The 26,388-nt window shown below is 36.9% G+C and overlaps 1 protein-coding gene across 3 annotated transcripts in view; it reads right to left on the bottom strand.

Annotated features, from left to right (window-relative positions):
• LOC104593928 (tetratricopeptide repeat (TPR)-containing protein) overlaps positions 1-26,388 on the bottom strand; it is a 106,861-nt gene that overhangs the window by 14,875 nt on the left and 65,598 nt on the right. For all 3 annotated transcript variants that reach the window (XR_016076189.1, XM_010254026.3, XM_010254027.3), the window contains exons 8-10: positions 24,084-24,162; positions 10,109-10,222; positions 9,787-9,956 (exon numbers count right to left, since the gene is read on the bottom strand). Coding sequence is in view for 2 of the 3 variants with exons in the window: in XM_010254026.3 (XP_010252328.1) it covers positions 9,787-9,956; positions 10,109-10,222; positions 24,084-24,162 (363 nt within the window). In the remaining variant the exon portion in view is untranslated. The remainder of the gene's footprint in view (positions 1-9,786; positions 9,957-10,108; positions 10,223-24,083; positions 24,163-26,388) is intronic.

The following is a 26,388-nucleotide window of genomic DNA, read 5'->3' as shown; positions in this document are numbered from 1 at the left end:
GTCGGTTCGCATCAGTCGAGTCTTTCACATTTTGTTGTGCACGGTGTAGATGAGCATGCAGCTCCCTAAGTATAGCGTCTCGCTGAAGGAGAACAGTTTCAACATCAGCATTAGCCGTAGAGCCAAGCTCATAGCGGATTAATGGAGGATCACGCCCATAAACCACCTTGAAAGGTGTCATGCCAGCGGCAGTGTGAAAAGAGGTATTATAGCTGTATTCTGCCCATGATAACCAAGAAGACTAGCGGGAGGGGGAATCAGCCACAAAGCATCGCAAATAAGTCTCTAAACAGCGATTAACCACCTCCGACTATCCATCCATCTAAGGATGGTAAGCTGAACTACGACGCAATTCTGAACCTTGCAAGGTAAAAAGCTCGCGCCAAAAGAAACTCATAAAGACTTTATCACGATCAGACACAATTGATCGGGGGATGCCATGTAAACGGACTATGTTGTGTAAGAAGGCTTGAGCAACTGTGAGAGCTGAGAAAGGATGATTGAGAGGAATAAAATGGGCATACTTGGAGAGACGATCGACCACCACCATAATTGTATCAAATCCCTTTGACTTAGAAAGAGCCTCAATAAAGTCCATAGCAATATCCTCCTAGATCTGTTTAGGAACGGGTAAAGGTTGTAAAAGGCCAGCAGGAGACATGGCTTCATGTTTACTACATTGACACACATCACAGGCCTGCACAAACTCCTAGACAGAATGCTTTATCCCCCGCCAGTAAAATTCAGCTGCTATTCGCCAATATGTCCGGCGGATACCTGCGTGACCTCCCACAACGCCATAATGAAACTCTTTAAGTAAGAGGGGGATAAATGGGGAAGAAGCCGGCAGAACTAATTTACCATGATAACGAAGGTGATCTCCGCTTCATAGACATGTTACCCCAATTCATCACTGAGTCCCCGAGGGATGCTAACCAAGGAAAACCAAGAATGACATCTGTAGAGCCCAACTTTAAAGGAAAGAAATCAGCAATGACATCCAATTCGGGTAAGTTGAGGCAAACCTGATGGCAGACTCCAAAAGTTCTCACCTCATCGCCATTCCCCATCTGAACTCCAAACTTGTGTGTAGGAGTGCGGGGTAATTTCAATTCTTCCACTAAAGCTTCGGAGATAAAATTGTGGGATGCACCCGAGTCTACCAATATGACCACCTCACGTGACAAAATGCGTCCACGTACCTTAAGAGATTTAGCCGCACACAAGCCTACAAGAGATGAAACACAAAGCACGGCTGAATCTGGAGCTGGAGAAATTTCAGTGTCCCCGAAAGTGTTGTCCAAATTAGATGCATCAGAAGTAATTTCCTCCACATCATCTTGAACCCATAAAACCTGAAGTGATTTCTGAGCACAACGATGTCCCGGACTGTATTTCTCGTCGCAACGGAAGCATAGACCCTTCGCACGTTTCTGCTGCATCTCTTTATCGGTCATTTTTTTGAAAGCAGGTGGTGGGGCCTTACTAATAGGGACCGATGAAGGAGGAACCGCGGCACGTGCAGGTCGGGTGACATCAGAAGTAGTCACTTGTGAAACCCGTGAATTAAAGTGAGTTCCAGAGGGGGATGTTGTGGGCCCACGAGGAAATAGACCTGATTGATAAGCCCATAAGGCCTGATTCTTCTCAATTTTCTGGGCCACAACCATTTCCTGATCAACCCAACGGGTTCCATCTGTCAGAGTTTGGCTTGGATATCTGGGTACAACCCATTAACAAAGGCTGCTTCAAGGACTGATTCCGGCAGGTCACGTAAAGGGGCGGAGAGCACCTCGAATTGGCAACGATATTCCTTAATAGTAGTGGATTCATGTAACGATAAAAACTGCTCCTGTAAATTTCCCTCCTTAGTTGATCGAAAACGTTCAAGGAGGAGCTCCTTGAATTCTGCCCAACTACGAAAAGGTCGCCAACCATCTTCCTAGTAATACCACGCCAATGCATCACCCTCTAAACAGACCACGGCCGCACACAAACGCTCTGCCGAAAGCAAGCCATTAATCTCAAAATAGCGCTCCGCGCGAAAAAGCCAGCCGTCTGGATTTTCCCCATAAAAAATAGGTAACTCCAACTTCCGAGGAAGTGAATCAGAAGCATGTTCCAACACTGACATCGAAGAAGACGTCGGAAAAGCTGCACTCTTCCCTTTGTCAGCCGCACGACTCGATGCGACTAAAGGAGGAGCAATGTCAATCGTAGACAAAGGAGCTAAATAGGTCTGTTGCTGAAGCAACAGATCAAAACGTCTTACCAGATCTTGAACGCCTCCTTCCAGAGACGAGATCTTTGAAAGTCCAGCTGCTACCTTTTCTGGATCGAGTCGCTAAATCTCATTGCGTAAGCCATCCATCTCCACACGAAATTCAGAATGCAGAGAAGTCAAGCGTTCTTCGAAACCCTCCACCTGCGATGCTACTTCCTTAGTTGTCCCCATGGCCGAGGAAAGACGGGCTCTGATACCACTGTTATGTCCCAGAAACTTTACACACGATTCTCAAACTCACAGCAGAATTCACACAACTCGAACATCAACAAAAGAAACTGGTATTCATTCAAAAGAAAAGAAGAACATTAACAGTTGGTCGGTTCTTCGAGAGACCGCCGGCTCTCCCAATCACTCACAGTATTCTTCACTCAACAAAAAGCATGCCTTCCCCCATCCCCCAAAGCCCCCTCTTATACTCTTCGCACAGCATAACTAATTCCCTCTATAAATGCCCAACCAGCCAAGTTATAAATGCCCACTCTTCTTATTCCTAACTGACATAGCTATAAATGCCTCAAGACTCTCCTTATTTCTTCCAGCTATAATTGCCCCCATGTTCAATTATTTCCCCCCTTGGCCGAAAGCTGACCTTTCCTCTTCTTGGCATATGTAAAGTTAATTGGGGGCCTATCAGAGAACCACAAGTTGACTACTACTGATGGAGAACCTCTAAAGGATAGAAGGATGTATGAAATGTTGGGTGGGATAGGCTTGTTCCAAATATCTTTTACCGGGAAATTCTCCCCCAAAGTATTAGACAGCATAAGGGCATTGCAAGAGGCACAAGTAAAAACACCATTGGGAGTACAAGACTAAACTGTAGTGTCCTCCACTGACTAGTCCAAAAAATCTAAACGAAGTTTATACAAAAGTTGAATGAGGGCTTCACTCTCACTATCCCTCAATCCCCTTCTATAACCAAATTCCCAATTTACCCCAGAAGGAGGAAAGGTAACAAATCTGAAGACAGGTTGTAGTTTATAGTTATACAAGGATTAAATTCTAGGAAAAGCAAACTTAAGGGGAGTTTCGGCCAACCAAAGATCTTCACAAAACAGTACTTGGGTCCCCATCCCACATCAAATCTAGTGAAGCTAATAAAAGTTGGATATACCTCATGTACTAATTTCCAAGCAAAAAATGAGGTCGGAAAAGGGGCCATCTTTGCATCCCATCCATTGTTCAATATCCCATGAATGCTTGCAGTTACCTTGTGCCAAAGCATGTCCCATTCCAGTAGTAACTACCATAACCATTTTCCTAAAAGTGCTGTATTTCTGCAAATTAGGTTCCCTATTCCAAGCCCTCCCTGCTTCTTAGGTTTACTAAATTGCTCCCATTTCACTAAATGATCCCTCTTCTCGTCCTCTAGCTCCCACAGGAAATCCCTCATGATCTTCTGTAATTGACCAGCTACTAGTTGGAATCTGAAAGGTGGAAAGGAAGTGTATAGGTGGGTTAACCAAAGTTGCCCTAATCAAAGTTATTCCCCCACCGACTGAAATATAATTCCTTTCCACAGTGCTACTCCTTTGCGAACCTCTCAACTAGCGGTTTCCAAAATCTTGCCCTGGTACTCCCCAACAAAACGGGGTGACTGAACACAAAAGTAGGCATATTCTGAGTTTTGTGAGGGGACCAACAGTGCTATGTATCTCATAAACCTTCTTCCTTCATCTGTTCTTGGTAACACCACTCATCATCAATCATTGTTTCATCATCCTTCTGACTTCTCTATGCTTCATGTCTTTGATTATATATGCTTTGTGAATCTTCCACCCAATCAACACACAAAAACATTGTATATGCTTTGTATTTGTATTTCATCATCCTTCTGTCATAGTTAAATTGACGGCTCCATCTATATTTGTATTGCATAGTTTCACGCTGTCGGTACATCGTCTATTCCTCTTGGAGATCTACATCCTCTTCTAAGCTACATCAAGACGCGACTAGGCTTTTTTTTGACAAGTAATAGAAAATTTTATTAAGAATCAATCAAAGGATACACAGTGAATGCTTCCCAACAGAAAGGTGCAAGATGCAACCTCCAAAAGTAAAAAAATTACATTGACTACAAAATAGTTTATTACTATGAAGCCCTTTTCTAGCTAGGGCATCTTCCATTGCATTTGTCAATCTCCTTTCCCATTGAAGCTTGACTGATATGTTTGTGGTTAGCTATTCAAACCTTCTCATTTCTCAAAGACCCCCTATAGGACCAAGTCATTGTCTCTTGTTTTTTCAGCCACCCAATATCATCTTCGAATGACCGAAGTTAACAAGTGTTCAATGTTCAATTCTTTAGCAATCTTTGCTCCTGGTAGCATTGCTTAGACTTCCACGTTAACTGAGTCCCCTCTCCAATAGGGCCAGAGAATAAGGCAACAATTTGACTCCCAGAATTTCTGAAAATTCCCCCAATGCTAAATGGCCCTCCATTGCCTAGACTACTACCACCAATGTTTAGCTTGATGACACTTTCTTCAGGATGCCTCCACTGCACCGCGTTAAAAGTTCTAGCATTTCTTTCCTCCCAAATGATTCAAACCAAAGCATCCCTTGTGCACCTCCACAAGACTCTACATCTTTTCTTCGGTCACCTGAAGGTAATAGGGTCAAAAAGACTGCTTATCTATATTGGCACTATCCACCTGCAACCAAAAAGACCAAAAAGCTTCTGCAAAGACCTACAACAAAAGGGAACGAGTTTAGTAAATGGTAGCAGTTTTTTTCATTGACTTTACAGAGGATACACCAGTTAGGGCGAGATACTAAGTCAATGTCTTTTTTTGCAAGTTGCCCAATGTGTTTAGTTTTCCAAGAGACACTTCCCAACAAAGAGCTCCCACCTTAGGAGGAATGGCTTTTGACCAGATATCCTTACTAGGTAAAGGTTTAGTATCAATGACCGAGCACAAATAGAGAAGAAGGAAGCACAAGAAAACAATCCCAACAGGTTCGGGGTCCAAATGCAAGTATCTGGCTTAGACAGGTCCAAGTAAACAGGATCAAGAGTTTTAAGGAGCAAATTACAGCTGAAACCAAAGTCTAAGAAAAAGAAACAAAACTCTAAATAGGTTCACTTTTAAAAAGAGGGATTACAAGGAAGGAAAACAGTCCTTGATGGTAGAGTCACCAATCCAAACATCCTCCCAAAACAGAACCCTATCTCCAGTACATTCATCATACCTGGTCAAGCTTAAGAATTGGGGAAAAACACTATGTATAGCCTTCTACAGAGAGTTCAATGTAGCCTATTGAGATATATAGGCATCTCAATTCTTGTTGAGATTAGTGTTTTAAGAGTGCAAGGGGGAATTTGCACCCGAGGCATGTGCCTTTTGGAGAGGCACAAAAATAGAAAAAAATGTGAGAAAATTCAAAAAATACAAACTTAAAATTTCAAAAAAATGTTTTTAAAAACCTATTATCTAAAATTAAAACACATAAATATAACATGTAAATCACATTAAAATGAAAATTTAAGAATAAAATCAAACATATAAAACATTTTCACGCATGTAAAACCCACAATCTCTTTGTTTCCTCAATTGCATTACTTCAAATAGCTAATGTGATGTAAAACATCTAGCATTCTTGATTCTACAAGCCGCCTTTGAACCAAGCCCCTCGAGGCAAGCCCAAACAAATCAATTATTTTTGTGTAAGGATTAAGAATTTAAGACCCTAACATGGATTCGTTTGGGCTTGCCTCAAGGGGCTTGGTTGGGGGTCTGGAGGTAGAGCCCCCGGCCCAGCACTAGGCACACACCTAAGCACCTAGGACCTAGGCAAGGCATATACCTTAAAATGTGCCTCACCTAAGCACCTAGGTGTGCCTGAGGCACACCTTTTAAATCTGGACAAGATATACCACCATCTCCAAAACCATTTACCTAGGGTCATTCACTGGTCATATTACTTCACTTCTCAGGTACATATCATATTTAAATTAAAAATTTGTAGTGACTAAAATGATTATTCCATTATTAATATTATTATTTTTCTAAAATTAAAAATCATTTTTTGATATAAATGTAGATTAGTAGGTTTGACAAATTCAATTTAATATTATATTCTTGAATATTTTGTAAATATTTTTTTATTTTTGTAAATAGTAAATATGTTGTTATTTAAATTAATAATTTAAAATATATATATATAATTTTTAAGATACATACCATGTGCAAATTTGTAAATTTTAAGTACTAAAATAATTATTTTATTATTAATATTTTATTTGTAAAAATTTCTTGAGGTTCAAATAATCTTTTGATATAAATATGGATTTGATAGATTATTTATTCCATTATTTTATAAAATACTAGTTTTGAATATTATTCTTTTTAACTTTTTGTTGGAGTTGTTTGCTGCCTGAAGAAGTGTCTATATGGTCTCAAACAAGCTCCTAAGGCCAGGTTTAAACGATTATAATTGATGCTGATACCATCAAAGTTCTTCAGATTTCTCTCCTTTTACCTTGTACCATCCACAAGGTGTGACACTACTATAATATGTGGACGATATTATCAATACAAGAGATGATGAAGATGGTATTGTTAATCTGAAACGACATCTGAACCAAACCTTTAGGATGAAAGACCTTAGGTATTTGACATACTTTTGGGGGTTAGAGTGCAACAGAATTCATGTGGCTATTTTGTCAACCAGCACAAATATGTGGCATACCTGGCTAAGTTGGCAAATCTTACACTCTAAGCTTGTTGATACTCTCTTTGAGATTAATCTAAAACTCAGCAAGGATGATGACTCCTTCTTGAGGACATTACTCTTTATCATCAAAAAGTGAAAAGCTTGATTTGCCTTACTATGACTCACCCTGATATCTCCTATGCAGTTCCAGTGGTTGATCAGTTTGTTTCTGCTTCCCATCAACCACATCTTCTAGCTATCTATCATATCATCAAATATGTCTATTGCACCCTATCTCATGGGTTGTCCTCTTTCTCCTCATCGTCTGCCCATCTCTACTTATGCTGATGTCGATTGGGTTAGATTCCCAGATACTAGGAGATCCACTACAGGTCGTTGTGTTTTCCTTGGTGTTTCTGTTATCTATTGGAAATGCAAGAAGCAACCCACTGTCTCTAAATCTTCAATAGAAGCTGAATATAGGGCAATGTCTTGTGTGTAATGAAATTGTTTGGCATGAAACAACTACTTCACCATATTCACATTGATCACTCCTCTCCTATTCCCCCTATTTGTTGACAATCTAAGTGCCATCAAGAATGCTTCCAAACCAATTTTTCATAAGCACATGAAGCATATTGAAGTTGATTGTCACTTAATTAGGGACCTTCTCCATGTGGGTCACATTACACTTCCTCATCTTTCCTTAGGACTGCAACTAGCAGACTTATTCACTAAAGTTATGAATAGGTAATGCAGCAGCTGAAGAATCAAATTTGGAATTTTCTTAAATTTTCTGTATTTTTGTATATTTGGACAGTATGGGTATTTTTGTCATTTTAACTAGTCCTGTGTGTGGCTTAGGCTATAATATCTTGATCATCTAGTTTATTAGGGGTTATCTTTCAATTTTCAGTTTATTTGCATTAGTAGATAGAAAGCTATTGTGGTTCTTGATGCACAAGACAAGGAGTGGCATTTTTTAACTATGGTGAACAGTATTCCGGGCCACAAGTCACTCTATATAAATAGATGTATTCACTTCCTTTGGAAGCTAATGAATGAATGAATGAATGAATGAAGATTTCTTTAGAGCAAGTTTGTTGTATGGAGTGATTCCTACAAACCCTAGAGTGATTCTAGGACCCTTAGGAGTGATTTCTTGGGATTTCTCTCTCATTTCTCTTTCTTCACCCCTTCTCCTCCCTCTCTCACAGACACTCTCTTGCTCTCTCATTTCTGTCTGGTGATAGTTTGTTCTAGCCCTACTGCATCACTAGGGCCTGACACACTTTTCTCATGGGCAAATAGATGCCCACATCAGTTTGAGGGGGAGAGTAGAAGAGGTGAGGGATAATCTTGTATTTTTACTTTTATTCTTATTATCTCTATGAGAGCAATTTTGTATTTTGTATCTTGTACACTAGATCATTGTAACTTATCTATACTTTCTTTTTTACGAGAGGACGTAATGGTCCTTTCACTCATTTAATATAAATATTCTCTTTTCTGGGTGTTATTCTCATTCAAACACGCCCATACAACTCTTCTCTTCTTCCTTTCTTGATTCTTTCTTCTTCAATCTGACTTTGAAATAAACCTATAGAAAAAATGTAAAAGATTATTTGTGTTAATAACATTTTCTAGGAAAAACGATATTCATTGTGTACATTAGCTTTTCACTTATGTTAAATAATCAAGAAGAAAAAGAAAAATGTCAACTGGAAGTGTCCTTCAAGAAACCATCAATTGTTAGTGTCCAACACAACTCGATACAAACACTTCCTCCATTAATTGCTATATTTTTGTTTGATTTGTTTTGTTGTTTTTACTTTTATTTTCAGTTTATTCTGCTTTGCTTATTAGGTAACCAGGGCTATTGTTGTCATTTTATATGTAAATTTATGATTGATTTAAATACATGAGCAGGGTGCACACCTCAGAGGCTCCTCCTACTTCTGCTTGGCTGTTCTCATAAATGTTTTCTCTTATCTTCTCCCATCTTCTCTTCTTTTATTCCATCTTTCCTTGTTCTTAATCAATTAAAACTAGCTTTAATCAAATAAATCTTGTTTGAAGAAAATAAATTCCTATTTCTAGTTTAGTTTACCATTAACATCATCTTTACCCCATTACCAATTTATAACCTTTACATAGTATTGCATGAACATGGACATGGAAGTTGAACAACAATGCATGTCCAAGAGTCTGATTCGGAAAGATGATAAAGCAGGAATTCATGAAGAGGTCAATAGAAAAGCATATAATATTACAATACACATTTTCTGAATTCTAACATTATATACCTACAAAAAATGTTGCTTTTGCTGCTAAGTGACATTTGATACAAAAAATGGATTCATCTTGTAGATTAGCTGTTCAATTATGTCAAATAAGCTATGAGATAAAAACGAAATGTAATGTAGAAGTGCCCTCAAGAATCTGTGGAGTGTCATACTCGGTTACATGTCCAATACAACATGCCGTCCATTTAGGAGAGTCCATCCAACACCACCTTTACATCCATGCATGTTCCTTATTCTTTTAAGATCTAGATTCCCCTAACCTAATCATGAACAAGCTATTGTTTCAGTAATTGGATATTCTATATATCCTATTTTGTAGGAATTGGAATCGCAACATCAGTGCCTTGAATTAACCTATTTGATGCTGCTAGAGATGATGTACAGGTCCGGTTGTTTTGCATATTCTCAAGGGCTACCAGTCTTTTATAAACATATCAATTTACTCTATCTAATCAATCACTATCAACTGAACAATATCCACAAGTACTTTCAGAAGACTAAATAGGGTACCTTCTGTTCACTGATTCAAGTGATTACCTTCTGGTTCATAGTTTCAATAAATAATGTTTCACGAACAACGGATGAGATTGCATCAATGAATTCTTCAAGCATTCCTTTAGCATGGTAAATCCGGCAGAGCTTAACTTTTACTTTACCATTAAGCCACCATGGTTTTGGTTGCACTGAATTCATGTCAAGGCTTGAATCTGGAGAAATAAATTGAAAAAATGATATACTAAAAAGGATTCAAAAACATGAGAAAAGGATGCAAATACATGTCAGAGGGAAAAAGAAATATGTGTTGTATAAGGATGCAAATACATGAGAAAAGGATTATCAAACTTCAATATGAAATTACCTAATTCTTTTGGAGGAGAAAGCAATGTGATGGCCTCATCTTCCTTTCCCTCTTCAAGAAGAAGTGAAGCTAAAGTTAAGCGGGCATCAATGTTGTCCTCCGCCCTAGGTAAAGCTAAACAGAAATATAAGTTATGAAAATGAAGAGATCACCTGCTGCTAGAATAAAGCAGGAATTTGAAAGCATATATTAATCAATGTGCACATCTAACCATTCAATAATGGACAGTTGTATCTTTCAAGTAAACTTGGCAAAATAGTCATGGAATTTTTAACAAAAATAGTACATGGAAATTGCAGCTTAAATTTCACAAAGATGCCCCCAACATCTCAAACATTGTCAGACAAATGTCCATTGGGAATTTATGCTCAACAATCAAACTGGATATAAATATCTAGTTTCCACCCTAGAAAAAAATACATGTTTAACTTACTGTCTTTGTAAATAGACCTGGTTTCAGAGAAGAAAGATGGAAAATAGGTGAAAAAGAAAACAAAGTGCAAACCCATGGACTCTGTACAGACGGTGGACAGGCAACGATAGTGGTTCATCTCCGAAAGTCCAAGGATCTTGTAGTGGAGTATGTGGAGATTCTGTGACCTAATGTATCTTATTAGTATAGTCCCTGTTGCACATTACATTACTTGTATTCTTTATTCTTTTTTCTCTTTCAGCCCGGTATGGGCATTTTTGTAATTGAACATATTCTTTAATATGAAAGAGGCTCTTGGGGGTGGGGGTCTCCTATTCTTGACACCCCTGAATTCCTTTGATCTCTTTCATGTTTGAACCAGTAGATTAACATGGCATCAAAGCAGGTTGCTCTCTGATCTATTTTCTGATCTCTTGATCCTCACTGAAAGCAGTAGCCCTATTGTCCTATTAGGATTTAAGGCCCTCTCTATTCTACAAAAGAGATTAAGGTTGTTTGATCAACCCTAATATCTGTCCATTCTGTTTTGTGCAACTAGCAGGAGAGATTTTATTATCTCTCTCTTGGGAGATTTTAGATAGAGGCCAAACTTCAGATCTAGTGTGGCCTAGGCCTGATCTATTCACCATACATACAGCATCTGATTTGGTGAATTTTTTGAAGGAGTTTTGGTTTTGTTTTTGGGGAGGAAATAGTGTACAGTTTCCTTCTTTGGACTGCAACATCTTTGAGGGGTTATCTCAAGGACTTTCAGATCTATTTTTTGAAGGTTTTCTGGAAAATACATTTAACAGATGCAATGAAGGAAGAAATTGATGTGTTACACAAAAATGGCACTTGGGAGTTGGTGGATCTTCCTAAAGGGAAGAAACCAGTGGGTTGCAAGTGGGGGTTCACAGTGAAACACAAGGCTGATGGAACTGTTGAAAGGTACAAGCCCGGAATGGTGGCAAAAGGTTTTACACAGGTATATGGAGTGGACTATGCAGAGACTTTTGCTCTAGTAGCCAAGATGAACTCTATCATGATTCTTCTTTCACTGGCAGCAAATCTTGACTGGGAACTTCATCAATTGGACATCAAAAATGCTTTCTTGAATGGTGACTTAGAAGAGGAAGTGTACATGACCCAACCTCTAGGTTTTTGTGCCAAAGGCAGTGAACAGAAAGTGTGCAAATTAAAAAAATCTTTATATGGGTTGAAACAATCACCTCGGGCCTGGTTTAGTAAGTTCCACTTAGAATTTCAACAGATGGGGTTCAAACAATGCCAGTCGGACCACACTCTATTTGTGAAGAAAGGTGAAGGGAAAATTGCAGCTCTAATTGTGTATGTGGATGACATAGTGATCATAGGAGATTGGGAGGCTGAAATACAGAGACTAAAAAAATTCTTAGCCACTCAATTTGAGGTGAAAGATCTAGGCCCCTTATGTTATTTCCTTGGAATTGAAGTGGCCCGCTCTCACAAGGGCATCTTTATTCCCCAACGAAAATATGTACTAGATCTACTAGAAGATACAGGCAAGCTAGGGGTGAAACCAATTGACTCACCAATTGAACCTAACCATCAACTGGGAGACAGTCAAGGAGAGTTCTTGAAAGATGTGAAGAAGTTTCAGAGACTTGTAGGCAAACTCTTGTATTTGTCTATGACCAGGCCTGATATTGCTTATGCAGTGGGTGACCTTAGTCAGTTCATGCAGTGGATGTCCTAGTCAGTTCATGCACAATCCGGTGGGTATTGTGCCTTTGTAGGAGGAAACCTGGTCACATGGAGAAGTAAGAAGCAAAGTGTGGTGGCTAGATCTAGTGTTGAAGTAGAATACAGAGCTATGTCTCATGGGGTTGCCGAAATCATGTGGATAAGAAACCTGTTAGGTGAACTGGGTTTTGCAGTTAGCAACCCTATGTCACTCTATTGCGACAATAAAGCTACTATCAACATTGCAGCTAATCCAGTCCTCCATGATAGAACAAAACACATTGAAGTGGACAATTATTTTATTAGAGAAAAACTTGTGAATGGAGAAGTGTGCACTCCATATGTCAGCTCAAAAGAACAATTTGCAAACATCTTCACCAAAGGTCTTCATCATGTGCGGCGTAATGATTTGTGTGACAAATTGGACATGACTGACATCTATGCTCCAACTTGAGGGGGAGTGTTGAAATAATTTATTTTATTTTGTTAGGGTCTGTTTGGTAGGTTAAAGCCTTTTTTATTTTTTCTGTTATTGTACTTCACTTACAGCAGGGGCACAAGGGTCTTTTCCCTTCTTATTTTTGTCGCCCTATATATTATAATAGAAGCTGGCGCCGCCAGCTCTGTTCCATTGCCTCTAATCTTTCTTCTTCCCTTCTTTCTTCTTCTCTTCTCTTCTCTTCTCTTCTTCCTTATTTTTCAAATCAGATTTATTGCCAAGACATGGTATTACAGAACTCTATGTCTTTTTTTTTTCTAGTCCGACCTGCATTTTTTCTCTTCTTTTCTCCTACATTTTGTTTTTTTTCTCCTATGTCCAAAAACAAAACTTAGGACTGACCGCACTTTTTAGAACTCTGTTCTAGGACTACCCTTTGGAGGAGAGACCAAGGAAAGTTCCCTAGCTTCAGTGGTGGCCTATTAGGGTGAGAGGAACACCAGTAGCCAATCAGAAACTAGAGAGGTCTGATAAATCTCAGACCTAGAAGCTGGACAGATTAGAGGAACCCTTGTACCAGCCCTCAGTGGAGGAGAAGCACAGCTGCAGCTTGGTTGTTTGTGTTGACAGTATTCCCAGCAGCCCAATGCTGTAATAGGGGTTGACAGTGGACAGTGGTGACAATTGCAGAACAGTCCAGGAGAGGTTCAGGTTCAGGTTCAGGTTCAGATTTGAATCCTTCACATTTCACTTTTTTAAGAGTATTAGCAGCTGTTTGTTGGTAGAAATTCAAAGATGTCTTAAGTTTCAGGAGAAGTGTCTTCTAAGGATACTAGATGGAAAGGGTTTGATGAATCCCAACCTACATAGCCTACAAATTACCAAGGTGCTGTTTGATGAATACAACTTTTGGGAATGGTCAATTTCAACAAGGTTATTTATTTTTTTTCAGGGGTTTAATGGGTTATATTGATGGAAAATCAAAGCAATCCAAGGAAGAAGATGTGGATATTGCTACGTGATACAGAGAAAATGCTACAATTATGTCCTGGTTACTTGCCTATATGATTATAATAGAAGCTAGGACTATCCAGCATTTCCCACTGCATCTACAGATTGACTCAGGATATTGCGACGTTGAATCAAGGGAAGATGATTATTTTGCTACTCTAGAAGGGCTATCAATTGGGACAGCAGTGGTGACAAAGAAAAGTATGATACGTAGGTTGAGGAGGGAAGAGCCTTCAAGTTCTTGGGAGGTTTAGACCCTATATATGAGAACATTCAATCACAAATACTGGGACGAGATGAGCTACCAGATTTGCAACAGGTTTGCTACCTTGTCAGAAATGAAGAGATTAGGAGAAGGGAGATGCAGTTTGAGAGTCAATCTCAGCCCCTTGAGCATTCAGCCCTGGTTTCTTTAGTACCTAAAGGTGGAAAGAATGGTGAAAGAAGCATTTGAAGTGCTTTCACTGTGGGGGAGAGAAACACACTAAGGATACTTGTTGGATACTTTATCCTCATCTAAAACCAGCTGTGTATTGAGAAAGGCTAAGCCTCAGAAGGGACAACTATCAGGAGGCAATGCTACTACTTCTAATACTGCTGAGGGAATTCAGAAGCCCAGACCTACAACTACTACTTTTCCAATGGGACAGACCACTACTACTAGCACTACAGAGAACTTCCTAGGTTTTACTGCTGATGAGGTAGAAATCCTTAGTTGAGCAATGGCTCGGTTGAGGAACATCCCTCTTGTTTCCTCGTCCTTTGCCAAGTCAGGTACAACTGCTCATAGTGTCTCTAGTTATCTTTAATCTCACTCCCAGATCATCGATTCAGGCACTACTGATCACATGACACATCAGTCCTCATTGTTCACCACTTAGCAGCTTTTATCCAGGCAAGACAGGGCGAGAGTAGTTGATGGTTCCTTCACTACCATTTCTGGAAAGGGGGAGGTGAACCTCGGCAAGGATCTCTCCCTCAAATCTATTCTCCATATTACCAGTTTTGCTTCTAACTTGTTATCTGTTTCTAAGCTTACAAAAAACTTGGATTGTAGTATAACTTTCTTCCCTATCTATTGTGTTCTGCAAGACATATTGACAAGGAGAACAATTGGGAGAAGTCACGAAGAGGGGGGCCTTTACTACTTCAATGAAGATATTAGTTCTGCCAAGCACCAGTCTAGTCTTGGTGTGAATGATAACAAGGAGTCAATAGCTAGGGTGCCTTTTTCGCATGCTAGGTTAGGCCATTTGTCTTTTTAGTTAACAAAAGAGTTGTTTCCAGAGTTAATTGTTTCTAGCCAGAATCTTTTTTGTGAGGTTTGCAAAATGTCAAGACAATGCAGAACAATTTATCCAGTTCCAAAAAAGAAGTTTTTGCACCTTTTGATTTGGTTAATTCTGATGTTTGGGACCCTTCACCCCTAGTTTCCATGGATGGTTATTGCTTTATTGATAATTTTTCAAGATGTACATGGATTTACTCGTTGAAAAACCAAGACGAATTGGAATTGGCATGGATTACAATGGTTTTTTATAAAATGGTGGAAACAAAACTTGGAAAGAATATTAAGCAATTTCAGTCTGACAATGCAGCAATATACTCTGAGAAAGCCTTGAACATATTTCTTGAAGATGAGGGTGCTCTGCATCATTCCTCGTGTGCACACACACCTCAACAAAATCAGATCGTGGAGAGGAAGAACAAACAATGATTTGAGACAGCTCAAACCCTTTAGTTTCAGCATAAGTTACCAAAAAGCTATTGGTCTCAAGCAGTTCTTACAGCTTTCTATCTGATAAATAGGATACCATCCAGGGTGTTGGGTACAAAAACTCCTTTCTCCATACTATGTCCAAGTGATGAAGAGTTTTATTTACCCTCTTTGGTTGTGTTTGCTTCATTCATGTGAGGGATCTAAAAAGAACCAAGTCGGATCCAAAAGCTCTTTGTGGTGTCTTTCTTGGGTACTCTCCTACTCAAAAAGGCTAAAAGTGTTATGATCCTATGTCCAAAAGAAAATTTGTTACGAAAGATGTGGTTTTTCTTTGAGTCTCAATCTGTTTTTGTATTTCCCAAGAATCCTCTTCAGGGAGAGACTTGTTAGGTGGAAGAGAATTCTTCTCCTCCATTTGTTCCCTTGCATCCTCCTGACTTTCCACCCTCTCCTCCTAATCCACCTAGCTCTGGCACTTGTCCAGATACTTTGGGTGAGTCTCCTATGTCTTCCAGTGATGACCCTAGTGCTAGTGATAACCTTAAGAGGCAAAAAGAGCTGATAATCTTTCAAAGAAAGCAGAAAAGGACTCAAATTGATGACTGCAACCAATTGGACTCTGAGCAACCTGATCCAGGTAACCCTAATCCTGTTTACCCTCCTACTTCTGATTTGGATTTGCCTATTGCTCTTCACAAACTTGTCCATTCTTGTACAACCCATCATCCTACTGCTAAATATGTCTCTTATTCAGCTCTATCACCCGGTTATTATTCCTTTACTAGCAAGGACCCGTGCGATGCACGGGAAAAATCTAAAAGATTTAATAATTTTATTTTTCATTTAATGTTGATTTATAAAAAATAATAATTGTTAATTGAATATGACTAAATATTTTTAATAAATTTAGTTTTATTAATAACTTGTAGTAATTTTAATAATTTGTATTCCTTTTATTATTTTTAAATGAAATTTTGATTACTTTTAAAATAAACAAAAATAATTATAAAAGCTAACACTTTTATTAATTCCACTAATAATTAGGAATGACAACGGGGTGGATTCAGGGCAGGGCACCCCATCCCCGCCCCGTCCCCAGTGTCACGCGGGTTCAAGGCAAGGTAACCACTACTCAATGTCGAGCAAGTTAAGGGCAAGGCACCCCACTCCTCATCAAGGATGGGAAATCCTCGAATTTCCTTGTCCCGTCCCCAATATTGCGCGGGTTCCAATAGAGGTGTAAATTGGGTCGTGCTGGGTCGGCACAACATGACCCGCATGTGGCCCGCATAAAGTATGAGTCATGTCGTGCTGGCCCATGAGGCGTCCCGGGTCATGCCTCCCTCCGGTAGGATAATTTGGGGGGTCGGCTCGGCACGGCCCACAGCTCAAGCCCACACGGGCCCATGCCATGCTGTGGGTCGAGCCTTGGGCCAGGCCATGCCGCACAACAAGCCAATCTCAAGGCAAGGCACCCACTCCCCGTCCAAGGTTTGGATCGGATAGGGAACCGTTCTGGGGTCGAACAGTCTGTTTGTCAAACGGATGACCTGCTCTGACAAAAAAAATAAAAAAATTAGAAAAACAAAAAAAGGCCAAAAGCTATTGTCCGGGTTGACAATTCAATTGCCCAGGTCAACGGTTTGCTAACCAAATAAACGGCTTTTGGACAAAAAGAGGTTTTGAGGAGAAACGGTGTCCGGTTCCTAATTTTTTGGTCTAACCATCTGGTTTGATCCAGTTTTGAAAACACTGTCCCTGTCCACCCAATATTCAATTTGATGATAGAAATGATCAAAAGGATAATTGAGTATCAACAACATGGTAAATTTCTAAAAGTACACTAAATTGTCTTCAATATTCAAAAAATGTAATTTTATGAAAATTTTGGAAAATTTATTGTACTTGTGTAATTTTGAAATTTATTCAAATTTATTTAAAATTTTATTAAATAATTTATTTTCTTTTTAAATGGTTTGCTTACAGAATTATACTAATTTATCTTATAATTTCTAATTTAAACTAACCAATAATTTCCTTTTTCCAATATTATATTAATTTATCTTAATAATTTGTGTAATTATTTGTTCAAATTATAGTTTTTCATTTCCCATAGTCATTTATCTTTAATAATTTTCAATAATTTGCAATAAAAATTACATAATTTTTCAATGATTTTCCAAAATCTATCAAATGTAAATAATTTTCCTAAAATTTCCAAAATATTCTAATAATTTTCAATAATTATTTAATGCATTTTAAATAAACTTTCACATACTTTATATCCTTTAATTTCAAAAATGTTATTTTATGAAAATGTAGTTTTATGAAAATTTTTGAAAAATTTATTACATTTGTGTAACTATGGGGATTTATTGAATTTTTTTTTAAATTGTTATTAAATATATATTTTTATTTTGTAGTTTACTAACAAAAATACACTAATTTATCTTTTATTTTTCAATATAAATTAATTAATAATTTCATTAACATTATAACATTTTGTTCCCCCATTTGTATTTGGTTATTAATTATAATAATACAATAACTAAAATTTTATACTTTTCGATAATTGTTAAATATAATTCTCAATTTTATAGAAATTAGTTAAAGAGTTTTCAATTTCTATAAAATGTTGTTTAATGAGTTAATTAATAACAATATTTATTAATTTTTGGTAATTTACTAACCATATTTATGAACTTTTGGTAATAACACTATTTAATACTCATTGAATATGGGTGGGACTAAATATTAACCGTATTTAACTATTAATTAATTAATATGAATATTTTAAATGAGGGAGAGTGGATATAGATTGGGGGGATGCATTTTAGAAATTGATTAGGGAGTTGGGCAACATGATACTTTCCTATTGGTTTAAATGAGATATCTTAGGAGAGAGATTATAGGAATATTTTTTGGTAGTTGGGCGGCATGGCTTAATGGGAGTGGTGGGAAGGGGAAGGGAGAGAAAGTCAGAGAATGCAGGGTGAGGATAATGGAGCAAGGAGAGGCATGGTGATGGGGACCCATGCTCTGTTAAGCGAAAGTTAAACAACATAAATACATAAGAGTATATAATTGTTTTATATTTGAACATTTTAATAAACAATCCGATCAAACTCAACCCGAGTTAATCGGTTTTCTAGTATTTTAGATCGGCTTTGGTTTAAAAAATATATATATTAATATTTTATATTTTAAATTTAATTTTTTAATACAGGAAAGTAGGAAATTCCCATATTTGTTAGTCTAAAATAGACCCATATTTAATTTTTTTAATTTTTAATAATATCATTGTAATTTATGGAATTTAAAGTTAATTTTTTAAGTTTAAATCTTTTGAACAAACAAACTAAACCGAAAATAGACCCAAATCGATACAACCCAAGTTGGTGGGTTTTCGCTAATGGTCAATCAGTTTCGAGTGACAAACTGCGGACTTGACCAGATCGATTTGGTTGGCAAAACAGCCTACAACTGAACTTAACCAATCATTGAACACTCCTAATTTCAACTAAATTTATAGTCTAATCTCTAATAAGTAGCAATAGTTTAATCTCCAATAATTATTGAAAATTTATAGCAAACATACAAAATCATTGAAAATAAGTTTATAATGAAAATATAATAGATATATAATAAAAATAAAATAATTACAAAAATATAATAAATACTGAAAATATACTAAAAATTTCAATAAATAGTGTAATCTTAAATAATAGTTTAATCTCTAATAAGCATTAATCTATAAATTATAAAAAATATATAATTACTAAAAATAAATTTATAAAAAAATACAATAAATACGATAAATTAAATTACGAAAGTTAAATAGTAGTTTTTTAATCTCCAAAAATTATTGATAAGTTGCTATTAAATAACAAAGTAAAAATACATTTAAAAATAATTATTGAAAGCAAATTTATTAAAAACAATAAATAACTACTGAAAATAAAATAAATGTTAGTTATAGTAAATAAAAATATATAATGAATATACACTATTAGTGTAAAATTATTACTAGTAAATATAATTTTGTTGAAAGTTATTTTCTATAATTATTAATTGATATAAGTTAAATTAGTTATTTACAATATTATTTACTTAGTTAAATAATATTGTTATTTAAGTTCTTAAAATATTAATTATTTATTGAATTTAACAATCCATAAAATTATAATTATACTATTATTACATAATTTGTTATTAATTTTGTAAAATATTAAATTATTATTAATATGAAGATTGTGAATTCTATTATAATTATTTTTCTACTTTTAAGAATTTTTTTAATTTATTACATAATTTCGTTATTTTAACTATTTAAAATTTCTTCATGTTAAATATTGTCATTTAAATGTTTAAATAACATGTAAAATATTTAAAACTTTTCATAATTTGAATTTTAACTATTTTAATGTTATTACATAATATTAAATATTTTGTTATATTATTTAGCTATTTTTAATGTTTTTTTTAATTTTCAGTTATTGAAATATTTAAATAATGTTTTATTTTTTTAATGTTAAATTCTTATTATTTGAATAACATTTAAATTGAATAATTCATAAAATTATTATTTATATTGTTACTACATAATTTCATGATGAATTTTGTAAAAATGTTGAATTATTAATAATATGAATATTATTAAATCTATTAATTTTTTGTGTTTTGAATAAATATTTTAAATTTAGTATAGAATTTCCTTATAACATTTAAATGGTTCTGATTTTTTTTAATTGAAACTTTGTTTAGATAGATATATATAAAAAGTGGGGGAGAGGATAAATAGGAATTAGAGATAGTTTAGGAGAGAATCTCTCTACTAAATTAGAGATAATTTAAGAGATAAATAGGAGTTAGAGATAATTTAGGAGATAAATTGGAATTAGAGACAATTTGGGAGGAAGTGGGGGAAAGTGGTGCCACTTGGCTAAACATTAGAAAATTTTTATGGTTGCTAGAAATAGTTAGTTATATGTGATTTCCTTATTGGTTTAATGGATAATTATGTGGAATTAAAAAAATAAAAAATTCAAAAAAACAGAAAATTAGGAAGGGGGTTTCCTTCAAGGAGAGCTATGCTGACATGGCAGGTATATATATTTCTGCTCTTTCCTTGTGCATGTTCCTACCAGATATTCCAAAGTTGTAACTAATCCAAAGTGGAGAGAAGCAAAGAATGAAGAGATGAAAGCCTTGCTGAAGGCTCAGACTTGGGAGATAGTGGATCTACCTAAGAGAAAGAGTAATATCGGGTGCAAATGGGTGTTTACAATGAAAGATAAGGCAAGATTGGTGGCCAAAGGGTTTATAGAAAAGGAGGGGATTGATTACAAGAAATATTTTGCTCCATAGCTAAACTGAATACTATTTGTGTGTTCTTGTCCTTAGCAGCAAATTATTCTTAGGGGTTTCATCAATGACATGTAAAGAATGCATTCTTAAATAGAGATTTATAGGAAAAAGTATTCATGAGTCTTCCACCTGGTTACGACTTCCAAGGAAAAGTATGCAAGATGGAGAAGGCTTTGTATGGATTGAAACAATCTTCTCATGATTGGTTTAAAAGAATGTGCAAGGCCATGAAAGGTATGGGGTACTCCCAAAGAAGTGCTGATCATACACTATTCATCAGGAGACGGTGATAATCTCACAGTTCTTATTGTATATGTGGATGATATGGTGGTGACTAGGAATGATGAAGCAGAAATAAGGAGGTTGAAGAAGTTTCTAGCATCAGAGCTTGAAATCAAGGATTTGGGACCACTAAAATGATTTCTTTGGATTGAAGTGGCTAGATCAAGTGAAAGTATGCTATGAACTTGTTAGAGGAGACTGGAATGATGGGGAGCAGAGTAGTTGAAACTCCCATAGAACAAAACCATGGCATATAGGAAGTTGTAGGTAAGACCTACCCTGACAAGGAAAGATATCAGCCATTGGTGGGAAAGTTAATATACCTATCCCTTGCTCGACCAAACATTGTTTATGTGTCTATCTTGTTAGTCAGTTTATGCATGCTTCTAAGATCTCTCATATGAAATCAACTGAACAGATCCTTAGATACTTGAGACTTGTCTCGGAAAGGGTTTATTATTCAGCAAGCATGATAAATTTGAAATTGGAGGCTTTATTGATGTTGATTGGGCAGGTTCCATGGGGGACAGGAAGTCGACTTAAAGGTACCATACATTTGTTGGGGGTAACCTTTTCACATGGAGGATAAAGAAGTAGAGCATAGTTGTGAGATCAAGTACACAGACTGAGTATAGAGCTATGGCTCATGGTGTCTCTCAGACTATATTGTGATAACAAGGCTGCCGTCAACATTGCCACAACCTAGTGCAAGTGTGCAACATGACAAGACTAGACATATAGAGGTTGACAAACACTTCTTGCGAGAGAGAATTGTGTTAGGAGAACTGTGCATTCGCTTTACACCTTCAAAGCTACAACTAGCTGATGTTCTCACCAAAGGACTTGCATCTACAGCACCTGTAAGGAGTGATCTGTTGCAAGTTGAAGGGGCTAGAAGGTCTAGGGGTAGAGGTAGACCCAGAAAGGGCATGGGTTGAAGTACTAAATAATGATGTAAGCGCTCAAAATTTAACAATAGATATGGCACTAAACAGAACAAAATGGCAAAACTGAACTCATGTGGCCATCCCCATATACATGGGATAGTGCTTAGATGACAACGATAATGATGATCTATGTTGACCATATATCTTTCCTACTTTGGATGGTTGTCATTATTTTGTCTTATCTGTGGATGACTATTCTCACTATACATGGCAATACTTGAGGCCTCCATGGATAAAATTCCACAAATTGTTCAATAATTTCTTTGTATGGTGGATACTCAATTTGAAAAGAACATCAAAGTATTTAGATAAAAAATGCAAAGACTGCTTTCAGAAAAACATGTCACCATTTTCACTCAACAATATGCTTTGCATCAGAACTCATGTACTTGTACACCTAAACAAAATATACTAGTAGAAAGGAAGAAATGTCATGTTCTTGAAGTTATTCATGAATTGAAGTTTAGCAACAACATACCTCTTTATTTTTGAGGGGCCATTACATGGCGTAATGGTAAAATCCAATGTTCAGAGAACCGGACCGGGCATTACATGGTGTAATGGTAAAATCCAATGTTCACGGGTTAGAGGTTCAACTGGGGTTGAACCGGAGGTCAAACCGTGATGACATGGCATATACATTTATATACTAGGTATCATATAAATACTATAATATAATATATTTTAGAACTTTTAGTATACTTAAATATGGTGGATGAATAGCAAGTTCCTTAATTTTTAAAGCAAATGACTAGGGTTCAAGTCTCTTTATTTAGATTTTCTTTAAAATGTGTGCATAATAAAGTAATATGTAGAATAAAAATCATTAATTAACACAATTAAAGAGGTGGACTAATGGTAATTAAGCAATATATGAAAATAAGAGGTCATGGGTTCAAGTCTTGTTAAACACATTTTAAAATTTCAATTATTTAAGGACTCGAGAGGTTTTTTGAAACCAGGACCACTTCACTGACTTTCTGATTAAACCATCCAATCAACTAGTTTTCACTATGTTTTTAGTAAATACAGTTATTGGGGTATAACCAAACCAGCCAATGTCCCTGGTCATGGTTCAACTGGTCCGACCGGCTGGTCCGGTCCGTTTACATAAACACTAGTAAAATCTCAGGCTGACAAGTGTGAGAACACAAGTTCAAATCTGTGAGTGGCCAATTTATGCAGAAAAGAATGCCTAAGGTTAGGACCGTATCCAGTCTACCCTTCCCAAGACCCTAGATAACTGAGACCAATATTGGGTAATGGCTTTTAAAAATGTCTTCTTGAGTACCATTCCAATCTACTAATGAATTGAAGGTTCCTAGTCAATCTCCTTTGCACCTTCCTTTAAAGGTCTTTACACCTTCCTTTACTAGGGGCACAAGTGTTCACACATGTATTGACATGTGTCAGATAATTAATATTTATCTATATGTTAAAACATAAAATTCTTATATCTTATATAAAATAATCATCCCTAGGCACAACTTGGGTTCGAATGAGTAAGCATTTTACATTGTTTCAGGTTCAGGCTTCGGCCCAGGCCCAGGCCCATTGAAATTTTGACAAAACCCCAACCGGAGCCTGCCCAAGTTGCATCCCTACAGCTTACTAAATGGCATTGCACAGTCAGAACTGGGAAAACTATGATGACCAATAGGATGCAATCTTAGTAGGAACGTTGCAGCAAAATTATCCAGCAGAAGTTAAAGGAACAAACATAATGATATTGCATGACATTTAAGACAAAATCAAACACACAACCATGTAGTATTTTTACGAATTAGAATCCCAACATATGACCACTTGGATTGAATCATAGAAACTACTTTACAGTAGTAATTTCCAGACGCAGTCAGGAGCATATGCAATAATATCAGAGGACATTGAAAGCATAAAGTCAAAAACACAACAATGTAATATCCTCACAAAATTGCAATCCCAAACATAAGCATTCCAATTTGAAAGCAATTGAACATATTTGTGACTGCACAAGAAAGTAGAAGATAAGACCTAACCATATTGAAAAAGATTTGTTAATCCAAATGCTTAAATTTTGGGGAAGCCCTTACCCTTATAGAAGAAATTTATAGCATTCACTCTATCTTTGAGAGATAAATAACATTGAGCAATTTTTAAATATAAGTTTCCCTGCATAAGTTTGCAATGCAGAAAGGCATTCAGAAAACTAGAAGAACGAACAAACCCAGCAAAAACTATATCAAAGTTCAAATGCCTAAGTGATAAGAGGATCACAAAGGACAAAATAAATGCTACTGTCAATGCAACAATGAATAGGAACTTCATGCAAAAAATGTGCAAAAATATGTGATAATTCTATTTTCTTTTTTTGTGTGTTTTATGATTAGGAGTTTGTTTTATATTTCTATGTATAAGGTACTCTTCAGTAGATTTCATTTTCTTTTTTTTTTTGTCTCATAATTGGGAGGTTTGATGGGTCTTTTGTTGCTGTCATATGGAATACAAAACCAGGAGCATACCAGTCTTTTTGTTTCTATTTTCTTTTTTTGAAAAGTAAAGATAAATTTCATGAAAAAGGAGAAAGAAAGTAAAAAGAAGGAAGATGATAAGGCATCACCTGAGAGAAGAAAACCCTCAAAACGCCAACATTCACCTAAACCGTAGCCACATTTCTGGCCCCTAACACAAAAACATGAACACCACTCCCAATCACCTAAACCCCCCTGACAAAAGAGACCCACAAATCCCCTTACTCGGCCCAACTTTAAAGCTTACTCCTCCACATCCTCCAGCTCGTCATTACAGCAGCTTTTTTTTTTTGGAAAAAGCTAATGTAAATTTATTCAAACCAACACATACAAGCTGTGTTCACACCCAAAAAGGCAGCCTAACAGCCACAATCTCCACCACGAGTTAGAACGAGATAAAACAGACAAATTCAGACTTCTGAACTCCTCAGTAACTGACACCCAAGAGATTAACTTGCCCACTGCTTTCTGAATTAATCTTCAGGACTCTTAGCTCTATTACAGAAAATCCTACTGTTCCTCTCAGCCCAAATGGACCACAAGACAGCAGCATTAGTAGTCCTCCACACCATTTTCCCTTTCTTGCTTAGGCCTTTGCCATTCCAGAAGCAGAGGAGCTCCTTAACTGATCTTGGCATAGCCCAACTGATATTCATGGATTTGAGAAAGTTGTTCCCACACCTGAGAGGAAAATGGACAGTGAATACACAAATGGTCTGTTGATTCAGGAAGGCACCCACAAAGACCACAAGATAAATCAAAGATTTGAATGCCCCACCTCACAAGATTAGATCTGGAAAGACATTTGTCAAGGGCCATCGTCCAAATCAGAAAGTTGGATTTTGATGGACTTATAGGGTTCCATAGCTGTGTAGCTGGGAAATCAGTGAGACCCAATCTGCAAAGCTTAGAGGCCAGGGATTTGACAGAAAATTCCCCATCCGGATTCCACTTCCAGCACCATTTATCTTCCGAGAGCAGGTCTATCTTCTGCTTCTGAAGAAGAGTCAACATCTCCATAATCTCTTCAAACTCCCAATCAAAAAGGTTCCTTCTAAAGAGTGGGGTCCAAGTAACAGAATCTCCAGCCGAACAAAAGCACTCAGCCACAGATGCTTCTTGCTTAGAAGCACACTGGAAAAGAAGGGGAAAAGACTCAGCTAGGGAGCCATCCAAGCACCAAGAGTCCTTCCAAAATTTAGTTCTATCCCCTTTATCAATCATGACTGAAATCCCTTCCAATATGACAGAGAAATTCTTCATGATACCTTTCCATAGAGAATTGCCCCAATTTGGAGGAGGATCCCTAGATCTCCAGTTACCCCACTCCACCCCATATTTACCAGCTATGAGGGATCTCCACCAAGCATTACTTTCAGCCGAGAACCTCCAGATCCACTTACAAAGGAGGGCAGAATTAACTCTTCAACTTCCTTATACATAAACCACCTTCAGCCTTAGGAAGACATACTTGATCCCAATTGACTAGGTGAACTCTTTGCTCCTCTTCCCAACCTCTCCAAAGAAAACTTCTTTGAAGCTGCTCCAGTCTTCTTGCTACTTTATTTGGGATAGGGAAAGAGAGAGGAAATAAGTAGGTAAATTGGAGAGGGTACTTTTTATTAGAGTAACCCTACCCCCAAAAGATAGATATCTTGCCTTCCATGATACTAATTTCCTCTCCATTCTTTCAATAACCGGATCCCAAATCAAGGAAGCTAAACAATTTGCCCCCAGGGGCAAACCCAAATATTTCACTAGGAGGGATTCAATCTGACAAGCCAGCACCTCCGCACAGTCAACTATGTTGGTTACTTGACCCACTGGAATGATTTGATTTTTGTTGCAATTGACTTTGAGCCCAGAG

This window comes from Nelumbo nucifera, chromosome 5 (assembly GCF_055504915.1).
Source record: "Nelumbo nucifera cultivar China Antique chromosome 5, China Antique-T2T, whole genome shotgun sequence".
Taxonomy (NCBI): Eukaryota; Viridiplantae; Streptophyta; class Magnoliopsida; order Proteales; family Nelumbonaceae; genus Nelumbo; species Nelumbo nucifera.
This window is presented reverse-complemented; position numbering and strand designations above follow the sequence as displayed.